General features: G+C 34.8%; 1 protein-coding gene across 3 annotated transcripts; it reads left to right on the top strand.

Annotated features, from left to right (window-relative positions):
• The first annotated feature begins 3,397 nt into the window (after positions 1 to 3,397).
• On the top strand, positions 3,398 to 22,512 carry LOC137407727 (MFS-type transporter SLC18B1-like). Of its 3 annotated transcripts, none has more exons than XM_068094106.1 (12): positions 3,398 to 3,456; positions 7,475 to 7,754; positions 8,739 to 8,812; positions 9,725 to 9,872; positions 10,489 to 10,557; positions 12,142 to 12,229; positions 12,539 to 12,681; positions 14,419 to 14,514; positions 17,649 to 17,758; positions 18,195 to 18,290; positions 18,626 to 18,797; positions 21,979 to 22,512. In XM_068094106.1, exons 2-12 carry the CDS (start codon positions 7,494 to 7,496, stop codon positions 22,210 to 22,212), a joined length of 1,491 nt encoding a protein of 496 aa, XP_067950207.1. In that variant the 5' UTR covers positions 3,398 to 3,456; positions 7,475 to 7,493; the 3' UTR covers positions 22,213 to 22,512. The 3 variants fall into 3 exon arrangements, with proteins under 3 accessions (XP_067950207.1, XP_067950208.1, XP_067950206.1); XM_068094107.1 differs by having other exon boundaries at positions 3,414 to 3,540; positions 9,725 to 9,809; XM_068094105.1 differs by having other exon boundaries at positions 3,414 to 3,540.
• Positions 22,513 to 24,143: the final 1,631 nt, after the last annotated feature.

Here is a 24,143-nt window from a genome sequence, read left to right as displayed (position 1 = left end):
ACCTTCGCTGCTGCCTCTAATGCTTAGTTCTCTGATGCACTTGAATGAGCTGGTGTACGGTAGACAAGAAGAAACCTAGTAATGTCTGGGAGACTTAGGATAGATGGCTTCAAACACTACTGAAGCTGATTGATGGCATTGGCGCTCATTGATCTGCTCATTAAAAATATTTGAAGGTGTCGAGCTCATGTTAGTTTTAACATGTTGCTTACTGGTTTGATATTATAATGTATCATCAAGTATGAATTTTGTTTTTGCTTTTGAAATTGTTGTTAAAAATAATCAATTTATTTATAGAAATGCACTAGATGGAATAGTCTATTGCGCTCTTACAGACATATAGTTTCTCATGCTGGTCAATGAAATCTGATGCTGTCCCTTAAGTGAGCTATGATTATCAAATGCACCTAATAAAAAAGGTTTACTTCAAAAGACTTGCTGATGAGTTATATTCCCAATAATCTCACCTAATTTTCCTGTCATTAGACAATGTGTCGTAGTCATACATATATGACTTTTAGGTTATTTTTCTCTATTTTAGAAATGATTAATCCCATGAGTGGTTGTCAAGGTAACGGCTGCCACTAACTACCAGTTTTAGCTATAATAAAGTATATACATGTAAAGTCATTAATTACTAGACGTGTCACTAAGTTTCTAAGGAAGATGAAGTCAGTTACTTAATGCTTCCAAGTTTTTTCTAGAGATATGAATAAAAAGATCATAACTACAATAAAATGCTGTTCATTGAAACTGCATACCATATTGTATTTACTCTAATTAAAGTAATTGGTAATTATTTGCCAGCCAAAAGTAACCTTTTCCGTGTCAGCTTGATTGATTTTATGTTATGTAGTCTATCACAAACTTAACCTTTGACCTCTTTCTAAATGTCTCCCTCTTTAAACAACTAGAAGACAGCTCAACCATATACAAGAACTGTTGGTCAGCCATGCGTTACTGAGCTCAGTAACATTACTAGGTGTGTCACTAATTTCTAAAGAAAATGGAGCCTGCAAAATCAATACTTCAAAGCTTTTTTCCAAGAATGAATAAAGAGAAGATAACTTTACAATAAATGGTTGTCCATTGCCACTTTGTACCGATTTACTCGAATCAAAGTAATCTGAAATCATTTGTCAGCCAAAAATCACTTTGACCTTTTTGGTGTCAGCATAATTGAGTCTTTTACTGGTATAAGAAGGAAACACAGTATGATGTAATGTAGTCTAATGCTGGCGAAAAATTTGACCTTTATCTATATATCTCCCTCCTTACACACCAAGAAGCACCGTATACAGGAGTTATTAGTCAGTCATGCGTTACTGAGTTGAGTTACTCAATGGAGCAAGAGACTTTAAGTTTAGGTAGCTTAGCTAACAGTTCTGCTACTAATATTGTATTTCAGCATTTAGTGTTTGAAATTATGTAGGTTGTAGCTCAGCAAAGGAGACCCAGTTGACGGCAGTTAAGCAGGTCGGTTTATTTAAAAACAAAAAGGAAGCCAATCTTAGGTTCATCGTAACAACACTGTCAAGTGCTGGCCGAGTCAAAAAGCAGACTAAAATAATTCATAGATGCTTATAAATGTATAAATAATATTATGAATCATGACTATAAAAGCTGCTAAAAATCAGGGGAAGCAAAGCTTGAAGTATCACATAAGGTTGATCTGGTTAGAATCCAACATTCATGTCTATGATGCGGCTTAGAAAGTTCATAGTGTGAGCCAGAAAACATTATGCTCTGGTCGAGACAGCTAAAATACAAAAATAATAACATTCTACATTAAATTATTAAACTTTTATATTTAAAATATTTTACTAATAAAACTTTTGTTAAGTCTGTTATCATCACTGTCTTATTAGCATTAATGTTAAAGATATGTTAATAATATTATTACTTTTACCATGATTATTTTTTATTTTCTTTATGGTTTTTCCTGTTACACAGGTACATTTTTGGTTTTATGAGTACTTATTCTGTTTTTTCCAAAGAAGTTTGCATAATCACAAAATATTTTTAATAGTTGCATTTCTTTAGACTATCATACAATCTTTAAACCATTGAGTTAGAAAAGTGCAGGTGTTTACTGACATGGCTCAGCAAAGAGAAATGCTTAGTCTTTGCACGCGTGTGTAGGGTTTGTTCAAAGTCAAACTTGAAGTTTAAAGCAGTTTAAAACTACTAAGCAATTAAACAAGTGAAAAGTGAAAAGATTTTGAATACTTGTTGCCTACAGAGAGCCTACAGTTGCCAATAATTTGAGAGCCTATAGAGATATCCCAGATGTAATGATGTTTGGGAACGTTGTGGCGGCTGGAGTAACCACATTGCTTAGAAGCATGGGGTTTGGGACAGTAGTGGTTTTTGTGGTACGCTAACTTGAGGAAATAATGATGTGGTGTGTTAGTTTTGGGTAATAATTTTTGTGATGTGGTGGTTTTGGAGAGATATTGGTTTTATGTAAATTAGTTCTGTTTGGTAATAAGCATTTCAACTGCTTGAGATGAGTGTGTACTATGTTTTCGTTGAGAGTCAGTTTAACTGTTTGAGATGCATGCTAGTTGGAAAATGCTTCACCCAGGTTTCTGATCGTTTTGGTCATTGGCTTGTCAAGATTTGCTATCAGAGAGTTTGCTATCACTTCAGCCATTTGTTAGTTGACCGGCCTCTTTTCTTCGGCCGCTATATATAGCAAATTTTTTATAAGTTCATATTTAAGTGTGTCTTACATAACAAGTAACTAACTTGACACCAAACTTTATTTTATTACAATTATAAAAGTCAAAAGGAATTAATTCATTTGATTAGCGTGCAAGTTTTTCTTTGAATATTATATTAATGTCATGCTTTTTATAGATCTGTTTATAGAGGTACCACACAACTTAAGCTATTCATATTTTAGCTAATTGTATGGGTATCCATATTTGATGAAAACAACTCACAACCAGTTGAACCCATGATGAAGTAAACTTGCACTCTAATCAGTTGTCATCTCAAATAGATATGCTTACAGGTTCTGTGAAGGTTTTCATAGAATGACTTTTTCAGTTATGTCACTTAGTGTGGTTTGACGCTGAAGTATTTGTTGCCATGACCCTGCAAAGCCCAATTTATGGCTACAGAATGAGGAGAGAGAACTCAGCGTAAAATAGACACCAATATTAATAGCATATCTTAATGTATAAATTGTTCAATTAGCAAATGAGGACCTACTCATCTCCCACCCCTTTCTGGCTAAGAAATACAGAATGTTGGCTAGCAATCCATCTATCTTATCACCCACTTCAAGGATACGCATGGTTGGCCAGGTATTGCTTAAGATTTCAACTCAACTTATTAGTGGTAATGCGCCAAATGAGGCCTTTTAATGACCAGCTTGCTTCTAACTATTCCTTTTCAGCTTAGTCTAGCTTTCGACAAGGATTACCGTTTACAAGTATGATAAACCAAGTGAGTGCGAACTCAAAAAGCTGATCGGGAAGTTCTATCTCATACTAATGCATGGTAAAGGCACGTACATGTGGCTGCTGACAGGTATTTTACAATTGGCTGATGAGTCGGCATATACTTCACACATGTAGATGAATTTGTAAATGTTAAAAGGTGATCCACAACTACTAAATCTAAATGAAAGTTACAGAACTGTTATGTACTATAGATTCTTAAGTATGTACTGACTCTTCTGGTCACCTTAAAGTATGCCAAATGCTAACTAGCTTGGGTATTTAAAAAGTTTGTGAATGGATTCTGATTCTGCCCGTGTATTTAGTATTTAATACTTGTCTATGTTAGTATTTCAGCTCAAACTATGTCACTTATATAAGCACTGCCAGGTTTTTATCCTCTCTGTGTACAGCCAATTCATGCTTAAGTTTATTTATTTATTCAATTCGTTTTATTCAATTTATTTACTGTTTACTATTTATTAATTTATACATGTATATCAGGCTATATATTGGTAGACTATGGTAGGGTACATGTATATCAAGCAATATATTGGTAAAATATGGTAGGGTACAAGTATGTCAGGATATATATTGGTAGAATATGGTAGGGTACATGTATATCAGGCTATATATTGGTAGAATATGGTAGGGTATATGTATATCAGGCTATATACATATACCCTACCATATTCTACCAATATATAGCCTGATATACATGTACCCTACCATATTCTACCAATATATATCATGTATGTACATACAATATATATCCTGTATGTACGTACACACATGTACATGTGTACGTACGTGTGTGTACATACGTGTGTGTACGTATGTGTGTGTACATCATTATAGGAGGGTCTTGCAGGCTTTTGGCTACATGACCTTTATTAGCATTTTACGTAATCCGGATCCTTAGTGACCCCAACAACAGGTAGGCTCAGAGACTATTCATTATAGCACCTAATGTGTGTTTCGTCTCCCATCATAGCCTAACACATTAGTAGAATGAATTTTAGATAAAATTCCATCTCTGGCACTTCAGTATAATGTTGTTTGTGACCTAGTAGTGACTCCCGCAACAGAATCACCATGTTGGTTAATCATAAAATATTTATTATCACGGCTGTTCATGCATGCAATTATACTACATGCATGACGTTTCATATATATGTGTATGGCTTTAATATTTTGCCAGTATTATTATTTTTAAGTGTAGAGTTAGAATATAAAGTTAGAGCTAAAAATAAAATCAACACAACTATAAAGGGCTAAAATGTAAGGTTTGAATTCTGTTATTTCTTCTTATACATTACTTACCAGCACAGTGTCTTAAAACTAAGCAAAATTCATCAAGACTCTTTTTTTGGTTCAAAGTAACAACTCGGGTAACAGTTACCAAATTTTCAGCAACAAGTTTTTATATTTGATATAAAGTATGTCAAACACAAATATATTAGGTTAGATTATAAAGGAACTAGCAGGACTATGAACCTGAGTAACAAATATACATATTCAAGTCTATTGTAGTTCAAGTTGTTTTGTATGCAGGGTATATCTGCAGAAATATATCAAGCAATATATTGGTAAAATATGGTAGGGTACAAGTATGTCAGGATATATATTGGTAGAATATGGTAGGGTACATGTATATCAGGCTATATATTGGTAGAATATGGTAGGGTATATGTATATCAGGCTATATACATATACCCTACCATATTCTACCAATATATAGCCTGTTATACATGTACCCTACCATATTCTACCAATATATATCATGTACGTACATACAATATATATCCTGTATGTACGTACACACATGTATGTGTGTATGTACGTGTACGTGTATGCTATGTATGTGTGTGTACGTACGTGTGTGTACATACGTGCGTGTATGTACATGTGTGTACATACGTGTGTGTACGTACGTGTGTGTACGTACGTGTGTGTACATCATTATAGGAAGGTCTTGCAGGCTTTTGGCTACATGACCTTTATTAGCATTTTACGTAATCCGGATCCTTAGTGACCCCAACAACAGGTAGGTTCAGAGACTGTTCATTATAGCACCTAATGTGTGTTTCGTCTCCCATCATAGCCTAACACATTAGTAGAATGAATTTTAGATAAAATTCCATCTCTGGCACTTCAGTATAATGTTTTCTGTGACCTAGTAGTGACTCCCGCAACAGAATCACCGTGTTGGTTAATCCTAAAATATTTATTATCACGGCTGTTCATGCATGCAATTGTACTACATGTATGACGTTTCACATATATGTATATGACTTTAATATTCAGCCAGTATTATTATTTCTAAGTGTTGAGTTACAATATAAAGTTAGAGTTAAAAATAAAATCAACACAACTATAAAGGGCTCAAATGTAAGGTTTGAATTGTGTTATTTCTTCTTATACTTACCAGCAAACTGTCTTAAAACTAAGCAAATTCATCAAGACTCTTTCTTTGGTTCAAAGTAACAACTCGGGAAACAGTTACCAAATTTTCAGTAACAAGTTTTTATATTTGATATAAGGTATGTCAAACACAAATATACTAGGTAAGAGTATGAAGGAACTAGCAGAACTATGAACCTGAGTAACAAATATACATATTCAAGTCTATTGTAGTTTATTGTATGCAGGGTATATCTGCAGAAATATGATTAAGTCTATTGAGGTTTATCAATCTTGCATTGTGGGTTTATCTACAATACTATTATCTCAAGTCTTTTTAGGGGTTATCTCTCTTATATTCAAGGTCTGTCTCTCAGACCATGTTCTCAACACTGTTGAGATTATTGCTCTTATATTCAGGGTCTGTCTCTCAGACCATGTTCTCAACACTGTTGAGATTATCTCTCTTATATTCAGGGTCTGTCTCTCAGACCATGTTCTCAACACCGTTGAGATTATCTCTCTTATATTCAGGGTCTGTCTCCCAGACCATGTTCTCAAGACCGTTGAAATTATCTCTCTTATATTCAGGGTCTGTCTCCTAAACCATGTTCTCAAGATCGTTGAGATTATTTCTTTTATATTCAGGGTCTGTCTCCTAGACCATGTTCTCAAGACCGTTGAGATTATCTCTCTTATATTCAGGGTCTGTCTCCTAAACCATGTTCTCAAGACCGTTGAGATTATCTCACTTATATTTAGGGTCTGTTTCCTAGACCATGTTCTCAAGACCGTTGAGATTATCTCTCTTATATTCAGGGTCTGTCTCTTAAACCATGTTCTCAAGACCGTTGAGATTATCTCACTTATATTTAGGGTCTGTTTCCTAGACCATGTTCTCAAGACCGTTGAGATTATCTCTCTTATATTCAGGGTCTGTCTCCTAGACCATGTTCTCAAGACCGTTGAGATTATCTCTCTTATATTCAGGGTCTGTCTCCTAGACCATGTTCTCAAGACCGTTGAGATTATTTCTTTTATATTCAGGGTCTGTCTCCTAGACCATGTTCTCAAGACCGTTGAGATTATCTCACTTATATTTAGGGTCTGTTTCCTAGACCATGTTCTCAAGACCGCTGAGATTATCTCTCTTATATTTAGGGTCTGTCTCCTAGAGTATGTTCTCAAGTTTATTAACGCTTATCTTTTTTGTATCTAGTGTCTTTAGAACTAAGCAGACTTTGTCTGCAGACAGGCAGTCTAGAGTTTTATTACTCTAACTCATAACAAATCTAGCAGGTGGCAAAATGTGAATATAGCATTTTACTAGTTGAAAGTTATTTCATTAACAGTATTTTAGCCATGATCGAACACCAAAAGCATGACGCATTGCTTGTCAACCAATTTTTGTAAATTGAGACAGCGTAACAGTTTACTTTCTACTAAACCCATGTTGATGAACCTAGAGTAACTTTGGGGTGGCCTGCATATGTTCTGTTATCCATTCCACCACTTGCACCATCTACGATTCTTTTTTCGCTAAATTCAAACATGACTTATACTTTTCCAAAATGTCTCGAGCTTTTGTAGTATAAAAAATTAAAAGAATTGCCTTGTTGCAGGAAAAGGTCAACTACAGGTATGGAGTCAAGTGCAGAAGATGAGGAATTGCTTCCTTCTGGAAAGGAGTTGAATGAAAAGAAAGTTTTCAAAGCCAAAAATTACATACTCCTTGTTGTACTCCTTTTCCTACAATACATGGCTAGGGCTGCCGACACTATGGTATTACCATTCTACCCTGAAAAAGCTCTTGCCAAAGGTCTGACAATGAAAGATGTCGGAATCATTTATGCTGTTTATGACCTCTCTAGATTCATCTCTTCTCCCATCTTAGGCTCAATCGTAAGAAAACCAATTAACAACTAATACATTAAATGTAATTGTTGTTGATGTTATTATATTATGTAATGCTTATTGTATTATTAATTAATTGCAATTATTATTACTTGTACACTTAAAATCTATGTAGTTGTATAACTATTAGCTACAGTCTTTATGTACTATACAAAGTTTGTTTGTACAGAGTAATTGTACATTACTAGGTTTTCAATGCGTAATGTTTGAGCTCCTACTTGTTTCTAGAAACACATTTTATGTCAAGGCCTGCTGCGATTGGTTGAAATCAGTAAAAAATCCTTTTTACCTTTTTATTATGAAAAGTAAGATTTTTAGTAGGTTTACCCGGTTGGATTTCAAGCAACTTTCAGCAGATTTACCTGGTTGTATTTTAAGCGGCCATTAGTAGCTTTACTGAGTTGTGTTCAAAGCAACTTTTATCATGTTTACCTGGTAGTATTCCAAACAGTTTTTAGTAGGTTTAGCTTGTTGTATTCCAAAAAACTATCAGAAAATTTACCTGGTTATATTCTAAGTTGCTTTCAGCCAGCTTACCTGGTTGCATTCTGGGAAGTTTTCAGAAAATCCACTTAGTTGTATTTCAACTATTGAATGTTTTAAGAAATTGCAGTTAAACATTTCTTAGAGTAAATAGAAAGGATATTTGAAGAACTGTATCATTGGTATTGCAACATTTTATTCAAAGACAGTCATATAGAAGTATGGTAGTTACAAAACTGAACTTGAGTTGTCTGAAGGACTTTTACAGAGGAGAAAGTCTAAAATGGCATCTGGCTGAGTTCCAAACCGTCATACGGATTATACTTTTATAAGTTCCAAAACTGTGCAAGGAATAGCTATTGTTTCATAGTAATTGTTAGTTAACACATAAACTGCAAGGTTAAATAAGATTTTTACAGTACTGATAATTGTTTTTAGTTGATTATGTATATTGGAAAATGTTTTAAGCATTCATTTTTGTCAATTTAGTTGCTGCAATGGCCTCCCAAAAGTATGTGCTTTGTTGGGACTCTGATCACCGGCGGGTGCTCCATCATTTTCGGGTAAGTTGCAACATCATTAGCAACTACTTTCTTTTCATAAAAATGATCTCTATAAAATTGCAAGTTATGCTAAGTTCTACTCAAATAAATTTTACTTAGATGCCAATTGAAGTATGGATATTTTTTCTGAGATTCTTACTCCATATTAATGATAGTAGTATCACTTGCTAACACCTGTCCCCATCATTCACCTTATAGCTTAGAGATGAGGTAAAAGCATTGTAGGTTATTGTTTGTGAGTTGTCTAGTTTAGTGCTTTCATCAACTAGTGCACATGTATGTCTGTTTTTGTTAGAAGTTTTTGTATAATATGGTTTTACGTTCAGCTGCTCAAAATAATTCTAATATTGTATTATGCTGAAAAATTACCATTACAAATATTTTTGCTTTGGTTTATGTTTTTTGATCGATACTTCAATGAAATGTTTTGAATAAAAGAGGTCATTTTATGATTTTAACAGATATTTCAAAATAAAATGTTTGTATGAATGCAGTGACTAGTAGAAATGCGTTGTTTACTAAATTAGTATGTACTGTAATAGCCTTTCTACAAAGTCTAGTTCAGAGAAAGAAACTTGCCTTTGATAGAATCATCTTACATTTGTTTGTTTCTACTTTGAAGTCTTCTACTCCTATTTATTTTGCTTGTCTTCAATTTTAACATGCTTTTCTATAACTTCATGTCGAACATGTTGAGATCATAAGATTTTGTCACTGATGTCGGTGTTTTAAATTTGTTAGAATCTTGACCCACAACTAGTAGATGAATAACAAGCACTTACGCTTAAAGCTTTGAAGTCTAGTGATTTGCAAATATAAATATTTTTAACTTCTGATGTTATAAAAATTCTATTTGTGCTTAGCTTTTTATTTTTGTTTCATAGCTTGCATTCTACTACTTTCTATTTGTAGGTGTATAGATTCAACTACGGACAGCGGGCTGTTTCTCGCCATTTGTATTTTACTCCGAGGACTAGCTGGTATAGGATCAGCAATGGTTAGCATATCTACAACAAGCATTTTACTCAAATCATCTGGTTTCCTTTCTATTACTATTATAGTAAGTTCCTTAAGATATTTGTCTCTCTTTCTAATACTATCATAATAAGTTTATTAAGATATCTGTCTCCCTTTCTAATTCTATCATAGTAAGTACATTAGGATATCTGTCTCCCTTTCTAATGCTATCATAGTTAGTACATTAAGATATCTGTCTCTCTTTCTAATACTATCATAGTAAGTTATTTAAGATATCTGTCTCTCTTTCTAATACGATCATAGTAAGTTCTTTAAGATATCTGTATCTCTTTCTAATACTATCATAGTAAGTTCATTAAGATATCTGTCTCTCTTTCTAATACTATCATAGTAAGTTCATTAAGATATCTGTCTCTCTTTCTAATACTATCATATTAAGTTCATTAAGATATCTGTTTCCCTGTCTAATACTATCATAGTAAGTCCACTAATATACATGTATCTGTCTCTCACTGTAATGCCATCATAGTAAGTACATTGAAAATTTTGTCAGACTCTTTAATACTATCATAGTAAGTACGTCTAGTCTTTTTTTTATTCAAGCTGCCCAATTGTTCCTTCGTCATCTATTTTTGTTTAGCCATTTGAGATAAATATAGCATCTGATCAACGCCTGTTCATTGTTTTGATGATTTTAGGGTATCGCAGACATTGTTAATGGTGTCGCGTATGCTTGTGGTCCTGCCCTTGGAGGGTTTTTATATGAGGTTAGTGTTACTTAACTATCACATGGCAACATTTTATAATGAATGAAAATGCTCACAACCGTTTATTTAGGTTTGCTCAAAATTGTATGTATATTCATGCTTTATTTTTATCAAACACGAGCCGAGTATCTTTTGTGGCAGACTTATAAGACTTTGAGCTAGCAATGGGAAATATAAATTTATCATATCATAGCCCAGCTTCCTGTTTAAGCTAATAAATCTACAATAGTGTCAGCAAAAATTTTGTTTTTTATTTAGAAATTTTATTAGTATTTAAGAACTACCAACTGAATGCATGTGTAAAAATATTCTTTGAACAGAAAATTAATTTGTATTTAACATATACAACATTCACCATTCTAACTTTTAAACTTCATATCATGAGAAAAGTTAATATTTTATATCATAAAGGAAGTGTTTTAATGAAATAAATTAGGAAGAAATATAAAACTGTGAAGATGTTTATTTGTAAATGTGAAATCATTAGTAGGTAATGACTGAATATAGTCTGTTTTGCTATGATTACTATGAAAAATTATTTGGTAGACACTTATATGACTTTAATTTGTTTCAGTGTTGACATCAAAGGTGACAGTATTGTATATAGTGGTATAGAAACCCATAATAGTTGTCTAATGCAAACAGCTCCTGGTAAAAATCATCATCATGAATATTGAATAATAAAACAATATGTTAACCTTAGTAACTATTAAGTATACTTATCTACAATAATAGTTATCTACAATAACTTTAGCGTACTTAGTGGTTATAATCTGCAAGAAAATGTAACATTACAATGTACTACGTGCAGTGCAAACCACCAGGAGTTCTTACCTTCAAAACAAATATGTAACATAAATGCTGAATCTAATTTAAATAAATTCAGCTTACTCAACGCATACTTAAAAGAAGTTTTGATATTTTTGGTATTTTACTATGGTTCTAAACTTTAACTAAAATTTTAACACTTATCTGTTTGCGAATCCGTTTTTACTATAACAAATAACGCTGAGCTGAGATAGCGAGCAACATATATCTCTATTTCCAACATATTATCTCTATTTCCAACATATCTCTATTTAGTTGTGAGAAGTATTTCTGCAAATAGCTTGTGAATATTTTTGCTATTTCATCGTAATCAGTACAACAATTGCCAAAACTTAATTTCAGGAGAAATCTTTTTTTGATATCGTATGGCAGAAAGCGAATTTGCAATAGAATGGTGAGGACAGAAAAGCATCATGTTTCATAGACTTGGGCAAAAAATATTTTATAACAGAGTCATCGTAACCCCTGATTGCAGTGTATCAATTAGTATGTCATTTAGCGCGTGCAATCGGAAAAAGGGTATAAAGTAAATAGTAAGAGTGATGAGATCGTAAGAACTTTCATAAGCTTGTGGTTGCAATTTTTGTGAGTTCAAATTCAGATTCCAATATTTGTGGAAAAATAGAAAATAGTTTGTTTAAATATAACATTTAATTATATTTGGTATTATAAAAAGTTTCTTTTGATTGTTATGATACAATTCTTATTGATATAATAAAGAACAATAGAGAAACTGTCCAGCTGTCTATTATTAAGTTTGCAGGATATGCTGCCGTTTTCCTAATAACTGGAGGAGTAACGATTTCAATCCTTCTTCCCTTTGGATTCATCACACCCAATATTGGTGAGCATTTTAGTGAAAGGAAATTTGTATCTGATGAGCAAACAGTCTTTAAAATTTCTAAGGTCAAACCGTATTATTTTATATCTAGCTATTTAGTCTTTGATTACTGCGGCTACGGGACTATATACATTGTATGTATATCTTAACTCACCTTAATGTAATCAATGGTTTTGACGTACATGTACATTCAAACTCTGACAATACAACGTAAGTTGAATAATTTAAAATAAATCACTAGTTTGCACAGCAATTGAAATCCTTTGTATTTTAACTCTGCTAACAATGTTCCTGCATTTTTGCATTTCTAAGTCGAAAAGGGAGAAAACTCTGAAAAGAATTTCTTCAACCTGATGGCAATACCTGGCTGTGCTATCATGTACTTGGCATGTGTTATGGTGAGAGTGCAAGATTCCAGTCGTAATGTCAGTCTTGCCCAGTTATACCGGTTTGAGGTAAGACAACAGTTGACAGGTAGCTAAAATACTTGTGTTGAAACATTATTTTAACGGAAACTCTCTTCTCACTGAAACCTTAAAAACCAAATAGGTTCTGCAGCTGCAACTTCAAAATTTTTTATTGTACTTGAGCTTTGTAAGCATATTAAAAGAATCAAACAGCCTAAAAACCAAATGTTAAAAGCATATTAATATATGGCAAAGATAGATGTGACATTTGCTGTCAATAGATTTGTGGATCCTAATATCATCATTCTGAACACTATAGTAATATCTCATTCAACTGACTCTCCTTCTTCGCTTTTGCTATTTCCCATCTGAATTACAAATGTTTACTGCTATTCTTGGTATTACTAAATGACCATTGTGTTTAGGTTGTTTTCTGAGCTTTAAAAGTTCATAAAACCGACTTCTGCTGAAGTTTACCCCTCAACTTAACTTACATATAATTAGATTTAACTAGATGTAAGCTCGGCAAAGCTCAAGATTTCTTTTCATTTATTCAGATAACCCTAAAATGGTGGGTGTTTATGACACTCAAAATGGTGAGTGTTTATGACACCTACCACTTTGGGGCCCTCAAGAACCAGAACCATTTTTTCAACTAATTAGTATTAGTCACCTGATGAAAAGCACAAAACTTGTGCATGTGAGGTTTAAACAAATTCAACCACGAAACACATAACATTTACGCAGACTAACAGACTGGCAGACTGGCAGACCCACACCCACCACACCCACCACACCCACCACACCCACCACACCCACCACACCCACCACACCCACCACACCCACCACACCCACCACACCCACCACACCCACCACACCCACCACACCCACCACACCCATCACACCCACCACACCCACCACACCCACCACACCCACCACACCCACCACACCCACCACACCCACCACACCCACCACACCCACCACACCCACCACACCCACCACACCCACCACACCCACCACACCCACCACACCCACCACACCCACCACACCCACCACACCCACCACACCCACCACACCCACCACACCCACCACACCCACCACACCCACCACACCCACCACACCCACCACACCCACCACACCCACCACACCCACCACACCCACCACACCCACCACACCCACCACACCCACCACACCCACCACACCCACCACACCCACCACACCCACCACACCCACCACACCCACCACACCCACCACACCCCCGCACTCCCACCACACCCACCACACCCCCGCACTCCCACGCGCACACGCGCACGCAGGCACGCACTTACCACAAGAGGACACACACACATGTATGCACAATCACAAGCACACACATGTATGCACAATCACAAGCAAACACGCACAAGCCCACACACAGTAGGATTTGATAAAATAGATGTCATGTTAGCTCTTTGTCTTATTGACACAAGTAGTTGCACTCGCAAAAAGCTTCTGACTTGGCTGCTGATGCTGTCAACAGTGTTATATTTTATTTTATTGATCGCACTAACCTTTAGTTAAGTTAATTGTAATGAACTTGTCAACAACGTTAAGCAAAAGCATCTTTTGTTTTTTTTCCAAATCTTTAATGAACCACCTCCCTGACTATCTCTAAATGTTTGCCCTCTTTGCTAGTCTCATATATGTGACACTGTGTGATAAAACTGACATCAACTGAGTAACTGTAAGTATATATCGTATACTCTTAAGTTGAATCTGATACATTGATTGACAATTGTTCCACAGTTAAAGAGTTCCCCTGCTCAACTAGGCCTGTTCTATGCTATTTGGGCTGCTGCCTACATGCTCTGCAGTGGCATCTTCACAAAGTTCTTAAATAAGGTGAGACTATTGATAATTTGTTCATCAAATCACAAATGTGATTACAGTTACAATTGGTCTGAAACTGGGCATCATTGTTATGCAACTTTAATATATTATTTTATACTGGAGTGTAATATAATATATTATATTATATTGTAGCTTTTTACATTGTATATTGTATATTATTGGGTAATAAAATAAACAGTACCATATATTGATATGTTATATATGTCAGTATAATATTCTCTCTCGCAGTCAGTCGCTTAGACAATGACTGTCTTATGGTTTAAGCTTCGTAACTGACTTTCATGCAGCTCTGTCTTATATATCATATAAGATATATGTATAGACATATATATTATATATATATATCATCTATATAAATATACTACCTGTGCTTCCCGACGTTGCCCGAGTATTAAAAATCAGCTTACAAACAATGAGAGGTAATGAGAATTGCCTGCCACTTGCTATTAGCCTGGCACATTGCCAATGGATATTTTGAGTAAGCTTACTAATAAGAGCTATCCCCATTTTGGGATGTTATGCCATCACCTTGCGTAAAAACGGAAAGCCGTAGCGTATTTACTCCCATTTAGCGACATATATTGCCTAGTGAATGTATAAGTCTCTGTGACCGATTTTGTACGGCATCGGACTGACAAACGGAAAGGTCTGAGATCAAATCCTCTTTGATACGGATTTTTTATTCATAGATTCTAATAGTTATAGCTGGACATGAGCAATGACGGCAAACTTTGAGAAATATATATATGTATATAGATTTAACAATGCTGCACCAAAGCTCACATCACCCATTGATATGTTTGCAACAGTTTACAGTCAAAATTGGCTTGTTATGCACAATAAATAATGAGTTATAAGTGTTGTGCCATCAAAAGACAAGTTTAGATAATGGCAATGATGCTATCAAACAATATGCCATAAATGTACAAATTTATAAGTTATATAGTAACAATCTATTAAATTCTACAAATGTATATTTTAGTATATTTTATGCGTTACCTTTCTTTGCTAGCGGACCTACTTTGTCAGTTGCTGCACAAGCAGTGCCAGCTAACTGACAACTCAGTTTTGGACCACTGCAGTTTGTTGTTCTCATGCCTCCTCCTTAGACCTGATGGCTGCGGATTGATGGCCCTCTGGCCGCATCTGGAGGAGCCCCATTTCAACTTGGGGCACATCAGTCAATGTGAGTGTCGGCACTGCCAGTACATGTAGGTGTTGCTGTAACACTGGGTGATTTACGGTGCTGCAGAATAACTCGGCTGGCAAGTCTCTGCAAACCACACAAACTAGGCACTTCATCTAACAGGCATGTTGCCAAAGAGTGGCGACCCCGGCGCACCTAAGGGTGCTCAGGTTACACCAAGCCTGCATAGAGGCAAGGCCAACTGGGCTTGTAGTGCATCAAAGAGACTTGGTCCACTTGGTCGGTTTTTCTCTGCAGTTTTCCTCTGCCTCTTACAGAGCCTTTTGCAAGTGGAGCAAACTGGCATTCTCAGTCTAACCATTCACATCAGCCACTTCCTGGAACTGGCTATTGAAATACTCAACATTTCCTGTGCTCGAGTACTGAGGTGGAACTCGAACTGGATTAGAACTGGCTACTCGGGGCTAGGGCCTGGTCTCCAACAACATCTTCAGTACCTCGGCAAGATAATCGAGACTTCTGTCCATGCTCTAAGCGTATTTAGCGTTCATCTCAAAGCTGTCTGTAAGAGAGCTCGCTGATCGGTGGAGATTGGTGCTGCCGTTAGACAGTTCTGGCTTGCTGTGATCTGGGATGTCATGTCTCCGAGCATTCTGTTCTTGGTGCTTTTTCCTTGCTATCACTAGAATAGCTCTCGCTTGAGCATTTGGAAGTTAGTAACATTTTGCGGAGCCGAAATCCACAATCACACTACTTCCACCAATGTAAAGGAAACTTCTGGTTCCCATTACTGCATCACAAGATTGAGGACGCCCCATGCAAAGCATCAAGATGTATACACATTTTTCAAATATATACCATTACATGTAATCAGTGTCACAGTGTGCAAATAGAAACGGAACAACATACAAGAGACTGAGAGAAGTCTCTGGCTCCTGCATCTTTCTTGCTTTCTTTTATAGGTATGACCCATGATGAAGCTTTGCCCCTCAATTTCATAGTTGCTTTGTCTACCCTACTCGATATGCTAAGTCGATTCACTTTTGACCAACTCTCCTGCTGTGCCAAGATTTTTCCCGACTGTTGCGTCAATTTTGAGATCAGCTAGGTAGACGGCCCAGATCTCTGCGCCCTGTCATCATACAATTATCTACATGTATATAAATAAATTAGTGTGAGTTTCTGTTTGTGATTTGATCTGTGATTTGGTCTGTTCAGCTATAGCTATTAAAGTCATAGAATAAAAATGTTTATCACAAAAAATTTGATCTCAGAACATCCCATTCACGCAGTGATAAACTAATTTCTTGAGCTATGCAAGATGCATGGATTTATTGAGTGATATAAGTCGCTATCTAGGTTTAAAAAACATAGCGACTGCAATACGGCTCTATGTCTCTAAAGCTTGCTTGCACTGCATTTATTAGTAAGTTTAGCAATTTGGATCCTACCTTGGCCAAATTAGCCATTGAAAATGTATCAGGCTGATGGCAGGTGGCAGGCAACCACATTACCCGCCACTGTTTATAAGCTGATTTTTAATACCCTCGCAACACCAGGATTTCTGCTACTAATACACTATACGACAATGCAATAATATGTATCATACTATATTTTACTGCATTATGTTAGACTGCATTTTATTATGATGCAGAGAGTAATAAAATACTATGTTATGTTGTTACAGTAGATCATGCTATAGAGATTTTTATTATATTATTTCATAACATACTATATTAGAGTTTTCCATACAATACTATGCTTTATTACACCGTATTACTTGTAGCATTGTAGTATATTTTAGACTATTATGTTAAGTTAAACTATGTGTTACAATATTTTTTTTTCTGTAAAATATTATAGTTTATTTGAATATATTATATAATGTTTAATTATGTACATCAAATTATTTTTTGTACTTTCTATAACAATGTCTTTAACAGTTTTCGTACTTCTGAAGTATTCTGTCTTTTAACAGTTTCCAGAGATTGACTATTCTTCCATGATTGTTGGGTGGATACTAGCAGGAGTTACTTTGATGCTGATAGGACCATCTCCTCTGCTTAATTTCATCTTTCATGGAAAATTGTGAGTAGATGCTACAGCTACTGGATACTAATATCTGCCACTCATATGTAAAAAAGCCAATCAGTGTGCCAAAATGTGTGTGCGAGTGTGTGTCACTGTGATTCATCGTGTGCAATCGCGCGTCATCGCGCGTCATCGTGCGTCATCGCGCGTCATCCTGTGGGTATGTGTGTTTGTGTCATTGTGTGTGTGTGTCATTGTGTCATTGTGTCATTGTGTCATTGTGTCATTGTGTCATTGTGTCATTGTGTCATTGTGTGTGTGTAATTGCGTGTGATTGCATGTTTTTTAAACTTCAGTAAACATTGATATCATTGAGCAGCATCAAGATTCCAAACTATTAAGGTTTGGACAGCATCTGAATGCCATAATCTTTCTCTAACAAAAACCATACACTTTGGTGATTTTCAGATTTCTAAATAAATTAACTTTGCAGGTATTTCTGGCTGAGCACCATTGATATGTTACTTATAGACGCCTTCTTCCCGCTTCTATACTTACCACCATTTGTAGTCGCCTTGAATCTTGCTGAGTAAGTATACATTTATTTCATATTTGCTGTGAATTTTTTTTGCTACAGTTTTTATATATTCAGTTAATTTTTTAAGTACCAGAATTTAATCTACAATAGTACTTGCTCTATTTATACAGTCACACCATCAAGAAAGAATGTAATTTCTAACAATAAAATCTTGGTGTTCTAGTTAAGAATGTTATTCTCTGGAAGCATATTGGTTAGGTACCCTTTTTAAAGCTTGCAGTCTACCTTCATTTGACTGATTGTAAAATGACCACTCTTTGCTTAGCTTTGCTCATGGTCTTACTCCTATATTTGTTTTGTTAAGTTTTCCCTTCAAACTTTTTAAGAGTAAATGGACACAAAAGAGATAGCCTCCACACCTACGGCATGATAACTGGACTCATAAACAGCGGCTGGGGACTAGGAGCCACAATTGGACCTATAATATCAGGAATTGTTATTGATGCCCAAAATGTCATGTGGAACTTTACATATTTGTCATTTGCTGCCTTCGCTATGGTATGTAGTTTTGCTTTGGCTTGAATCTTTACATGAGCAATCATGAGTTACCCAGTAAAGGAAAAAATGGTAAAAGTTCCTACATTGGTCAAAACTGCTGTGATAGCTGCTGATTTGAGATGAATTAAAATCTCTAGCCGGTACTCACTTATCATGGCTAGAAAATTTAAAGTCAGCTGTGTTGGTGTAACTTGGTTGTTATAGGTGTTTTAACGATGTAAAAATATTTGACCCAAGCTATGCATGTATAATGAAGAGATACTAATTATGTTCTCTCAACAAAGCACCAAGAGTGATGCGAGGATATACATAAAAATAAATGTATGTAGAGATATGTAATTAGGTTTTATATGATTACATGCACCAAAAAATAACACATGTAGGTATCATCAAATAGGTTGATGCCCTTTGATTAGATTTACACAGTACTGCATAAATAAATGTATGCAGTACACATACATAAGCATGAGTACATTAACCAGAGTAAGTGTCTCTTTGTAGCTACACTTGTATCTGTATATTGATGAGAGTAAGCATCTCTAGATAGCTATGTAAATATTAACTAGAGTAAGTATCTCTATATACATGTAGCTATCTGTATATTGACTAAATTAAGGGTCTCTGCATAGGTATGTGTATATTAACTAGAGTAGGTATCTCTATATAGGTATGTGTATAATGACTGGAGTAGGTATCTCTACATAGGTATGTGTATTTTGACTAAAGTAAGTACTTCTACATAAGTATGTGTATATTAACTAGAATCAGTATATCTACATAGATATGTATATATTAACTAGAGTAAGTGTCTCTACACATATATGTGTATATAAGCTAGAGTAAGTATCTCTATATAGGTACATGTATGTGTATGTTGACTAGAGTAAGTATCTTTACATTAGTGTGTATATTTTGACTAGAGTAAGTATATCTACATTAGTGTGTGTACTTTGTGACTAGAGTAAGTATCTCTACATACATATGTGCATATTGACTTGAGTAAGTATCTCTACATAGGTATTTGTATTTTGACTAAAGTAAGTACCTCTACATAGGTATGTGTATATTAACTATAGTATCTCTACATAGGTATGAGTATATTGATCAGAGTAAGTATCTCTACATTAGTGTGTGTATTTTGACTAGAGTAAGTATCTCTATATTAGTGTGTGCATATTGACTAGAGTAAGTATCTCTACATAGGTATGTGTATTTCAGCTAGAGTAAGTATCTCTACCTAGGTATGTGTATATTAGCTAGAGTAAGCCCATCTATACAGGTATGCATGTATATTGACTAAAGTAAGTATATATACATAGGTATGTGTATATCAGCTAGTGTAAGTACACCCATGATACAGGTATGCGTGTATATTGTCCAGAGCAAGTCCATGTGGTTATATACACCGATTTAATTTTAGTCACTGTTCTTTTTTGGTAATCAAGGGTTTTATCTTTTTGACAGGAATTTAAATGTCTAAGAGACACAGTTTTTACATTTTGCTGTGCTCTTTGTGGCAAATACTAAATTAACTAATTGTGTTGGTCATCGTTGGAGTTATGGGTTCTTCTTTTTTTCACAGCTCTAACAAGCTGCAAAATTGTTCTAAAATCATTGATGAAACAATTTCTACTGCCTATTTCTCTCTTGTAGATAGTTTATAAAATCTCGGTGGATGTGGGAGTAGATAAACATAAATTGTTTTTTTGATTAATCTTAGTCATATTATAAGTGCCTGCCGACATAATTTTACATCCTAATGTGAAAAAACATGAAAATTGTTGATTTGAAAATATATCAACTATTTTACAACAATTTCAATTCATTATTTAGCAGTTTATATAGCTTTAAGAGTTTATACAGCCAAAGAGCGACTGCAGCTGACTCATACGATGAGACAAGTGCAGTCGTTAGCAGGGCCGTATCCTCCTATACTGCAGCTACTGCCATAGCTGTACCATTTTTTGAGGCTCAAACTCCCGGAATTCACGTCATTTTTGCTTGATCTTAACACTTTGGCTGGGGAAATGGCCAAAATGTTGTTCATTGGTTGTGTGGGGAAACGGCATTTACGTCGCTTTTAGTATTAAGCTGCCATAAACAAAGGATATGAATGCTAGTAAGTTTTAAATATCATCAACAAGATATTAGTCGATAAATTAAGATATGAAACGATTATCCGAAAGGCGTTGCTTTGTGCTACTGAAATCGCGCCTCCTTGGAAAAGAATAAAAGCTGGAAATACCAGTCAACATTGGCTCGACTTTCAAAATGGTAAAATAAAATATTATTTGATTCTCCGATTGTAAGTGATTTTTTGGTATGATTAGAATAACAATAATTCAGATGATAGAAGTGATGTAAACTTTTTAGACTTTTATAATACTTGGAATATACAGAGAAAAACGGTCGTTGTGGTAGCTCGCACGGCGACATTATGGCGTTGGACTTTACTGAAAGGAATGCTTTCAAGCATTTCATACAGAGACAATTGTACATGGTTGTATTTTTTGTAGTAGTAGATATGTAAATGAATGCTTATGTACAAAAGATTTTGTTCATACAAATAAATTAAGTTTGAGCTATGCTTGTAACATGCATAGCTCAAACTTAAATCTATACTAGGTACTACTTGCTCAGTATTATAGACTATAGTAAAAGTACATTATTTTTAACATGGTGCTCTATTAATTTTACTTTTCAACTCTACAATATAATTTAATTAAATTATTTCATAGGAGACTACTCATCTCCTACACCATTCAGCATTGTACCCAGTGATAATTCTACTTCATGCTGGCTGTGGCCAACCCCTTTAGCAGCTCCCATTCACATTATATTTTTAATAAGCATAGTTAAAGACAATCTCAATAAACAGTTTTATATTTAAAAATCTGGATTATACAGTAATGTCACATTTTCTGTTAGAACATGTGCCCCATCAGGGCCAGGTGTGCTAGATTTGCACTATTTTGACTAGTTATACTAAAAATTTTCCCGGGGGAGAACCCCCGGCCCCCGTTCTCCCCCGGCCCTCTCTCTCCACACCAAGAGGGTGGTCGGTACCCCTCTTGGACTCTCCCTGCAGTACCATTTTCAAACAGGTGGATACTGCCCTGGTCATTAGCATTTTGATTACACTCGCAATCTTGTTATTCTAGAATATTCTTTATTTTTGTAGGGCTTCATCATTGGAGTTTATTATCTGTACATGAGATTAACCAATCAGCCAACAAAGCTTCATGATACTGATAGTTGTCTCTCGTCAACTGTAAAGGACGACTGTGAGGATAAAGATATGTCCGACCAAGCAGCAAAAGTCAATCGATGTGTCATAGAGCAAAGCCCAGGGCCGTCAGCAAACTTCACTAAGATCCACCTACAACAGCCAGCTGGTAGCAAAGTAATAGAGTGAAATAGGAGATCACTTTTTGAAAAACTTGTGCCAATAACAGTTGAACATCAGCTCTACAAGCACTGCAAGTTTTTATATAGATGCACAGATGAACTAAAAACTGCAACAAAACAAACATTTTCATATACGGCTAAATTATCATGTTAAAGTATCAAGCAGCTTTTTTAAGCCTATGAACATAATGTTGGCAAATTGTTTTATCTGAAGCTCAAGTCAGTTCAATTTTTCTTTAGAAAGCTTTTACATACTGATAGTTTTTCTGTGCATATAATGGAAATATCACATTTGATTTAGTAAGGAGCTTGCACCCAACTTGAAACAGATTGGTAGAAGCAACCTTTTTTAATATGGTGATGACTTAAAAAGTTTGATTGGAACAGGTTAGTGATCAAAGAACGAATGCTGCTATGTGATCTTTTAATGGCTGCTGACTTAATATTGAAACTTGATTTCAGTGCTCCTATGAAATGTTGAGCTCCCACAAAGAAGTGATGTGATTATTTGGGCAATGCAAATACTGCTTTCTAATGTAAAAAGGACATGTTTGTTTGTACAGCACTGATAACTGATGTTTTCATTTACTCCAAAATATTTTGTTTTGAAAGATAATGTTTTTACTAAAACCATTTTTCTCCCTAAAATTGCCCCAATGCCATAAGTACATTTAATACATGCAATGTGAGTTATTTTAATACAATGGAGAACAACAGAACAAGAAGCCAGGTGACAATACATAAAGTAATACAGCTCCATCGAGTTGTTCTAACACTATATAAAGAGGCAGAAGAATGTTTTTTTTTATTATTACCATAAAATGTATGTGTCTTACAGTCATAAGATTTCTTCTACAAATGGCTGATCAAAAACAGGAATTCATTTTAACACCATGGATCAATAAAAACAGGAGAGTTATTTCTGACACCCTAGATTGATGTATAGTAAACGAGTTGTTATTAATGGTTTAGAGCAATGAATGACAAGTTGTTCTAAACGTCACAAATAACGCATAGATGGGACATTGTTTTTAATGCAATATAGCAATGTATCACTAAAGCTTGCTTTCACAGCTCTTTTTAGTAAGTTAGCTTACTCAAATTAGCCATTGACAATGTGCTAGGCTAATGGCAAGTGGCAGGGAACTACATTACCAGTCACTGCTAAGCTACCATAAGCTTTTCCTTGATACCCGTGAGTTGCCGGGTATTCAGTTAGTATACATATATATAATATATATTATTTAAACTTTATATATTAAACCTGTCTTTATATATATGGGCAAACCTATAAATAATAATTTGCTATTTGCAATTAGTTGATGCTAACTACATATGCACATTTGCTCCCATTATAAAATTCTTTGAATTAATTGATGCATTACTTTCTTGTCTTTCAGATAATATAAAATTTATTGTTTTCAAAATAGAAGTTCTGGGGCTACGAAGTGCAACATGCATAAATGATGGGACATTTTGCGAGGTCCCATATTTAACCTAAATATACATATATTAAATCTATATATAACATAGATTTTAAATCTATATAAACATTAATTTAAATATAAATACATTTATAAATACATAAAAGTATTTGGGTAAAGTTTATTCAATTTATTACTACAACCATTGTTTTCATACATTCAGCAAGCTAGCTGCAATCGTCAGGTAGCTACATTCACACTACCTGACGATTGCAGCCAGCTCGCTGGCTGTATGAAAGCAATGGTTGTAGTAATAAATTTACCCAAATACTTTTATGTATTTTAGCTCTATTTTATATTGAGCACTCTTAGTGTACATATATGAAACAAAGTATATATGCGTACATATATATATATATATATATACACTGTATATATATATATATATATATATATATATATATATATATATATATATATATATATATATATATATATATATATATATACTCAT

The sequence above is a fragment of the Watersipora subatra genome, chromosome 11 (genome assembly GCF_963576615.1).
Source record: "Watersipora subatra chromosome 11, tzWatSuba1.1, whole genome shotgun sequence".
Classification (NCBI taxonomy): Eukaryota; Metazoa; Bryozoa; class Gymnolaemata; order Cheilostomatida; family Watersiporidae; genus Watersipora; species Watersipora subatra.
Note: the sequence above shows the minus strand (reverse complement) of the source record. Positions and strands in the feature narration are given on the sequence as shown.

Coding starts and splice junctions, on each gene's coding strand:
- LOC137407727 (XM_068094106.1), top strand. CDS start 7,494: ATGGAGTCAAGTGCAGAAGATGAGGAATTGCTTCCTTCTGGAAAGGAG. Junction 8,813..9,724: donor GGGTGCTCCATCATTTTCGG/GTAAGTTGCAAC, acceptor TTCTATTTGTAG/GTGTATAGATTCAACTACGG. Junction 10,558..12,141: donor TTGGAGGGTTTTTATATGAG/GTTAGTGTTACT, acceptor TCTATTATTAAG/TTTGCAGGATATGCTGCCGT.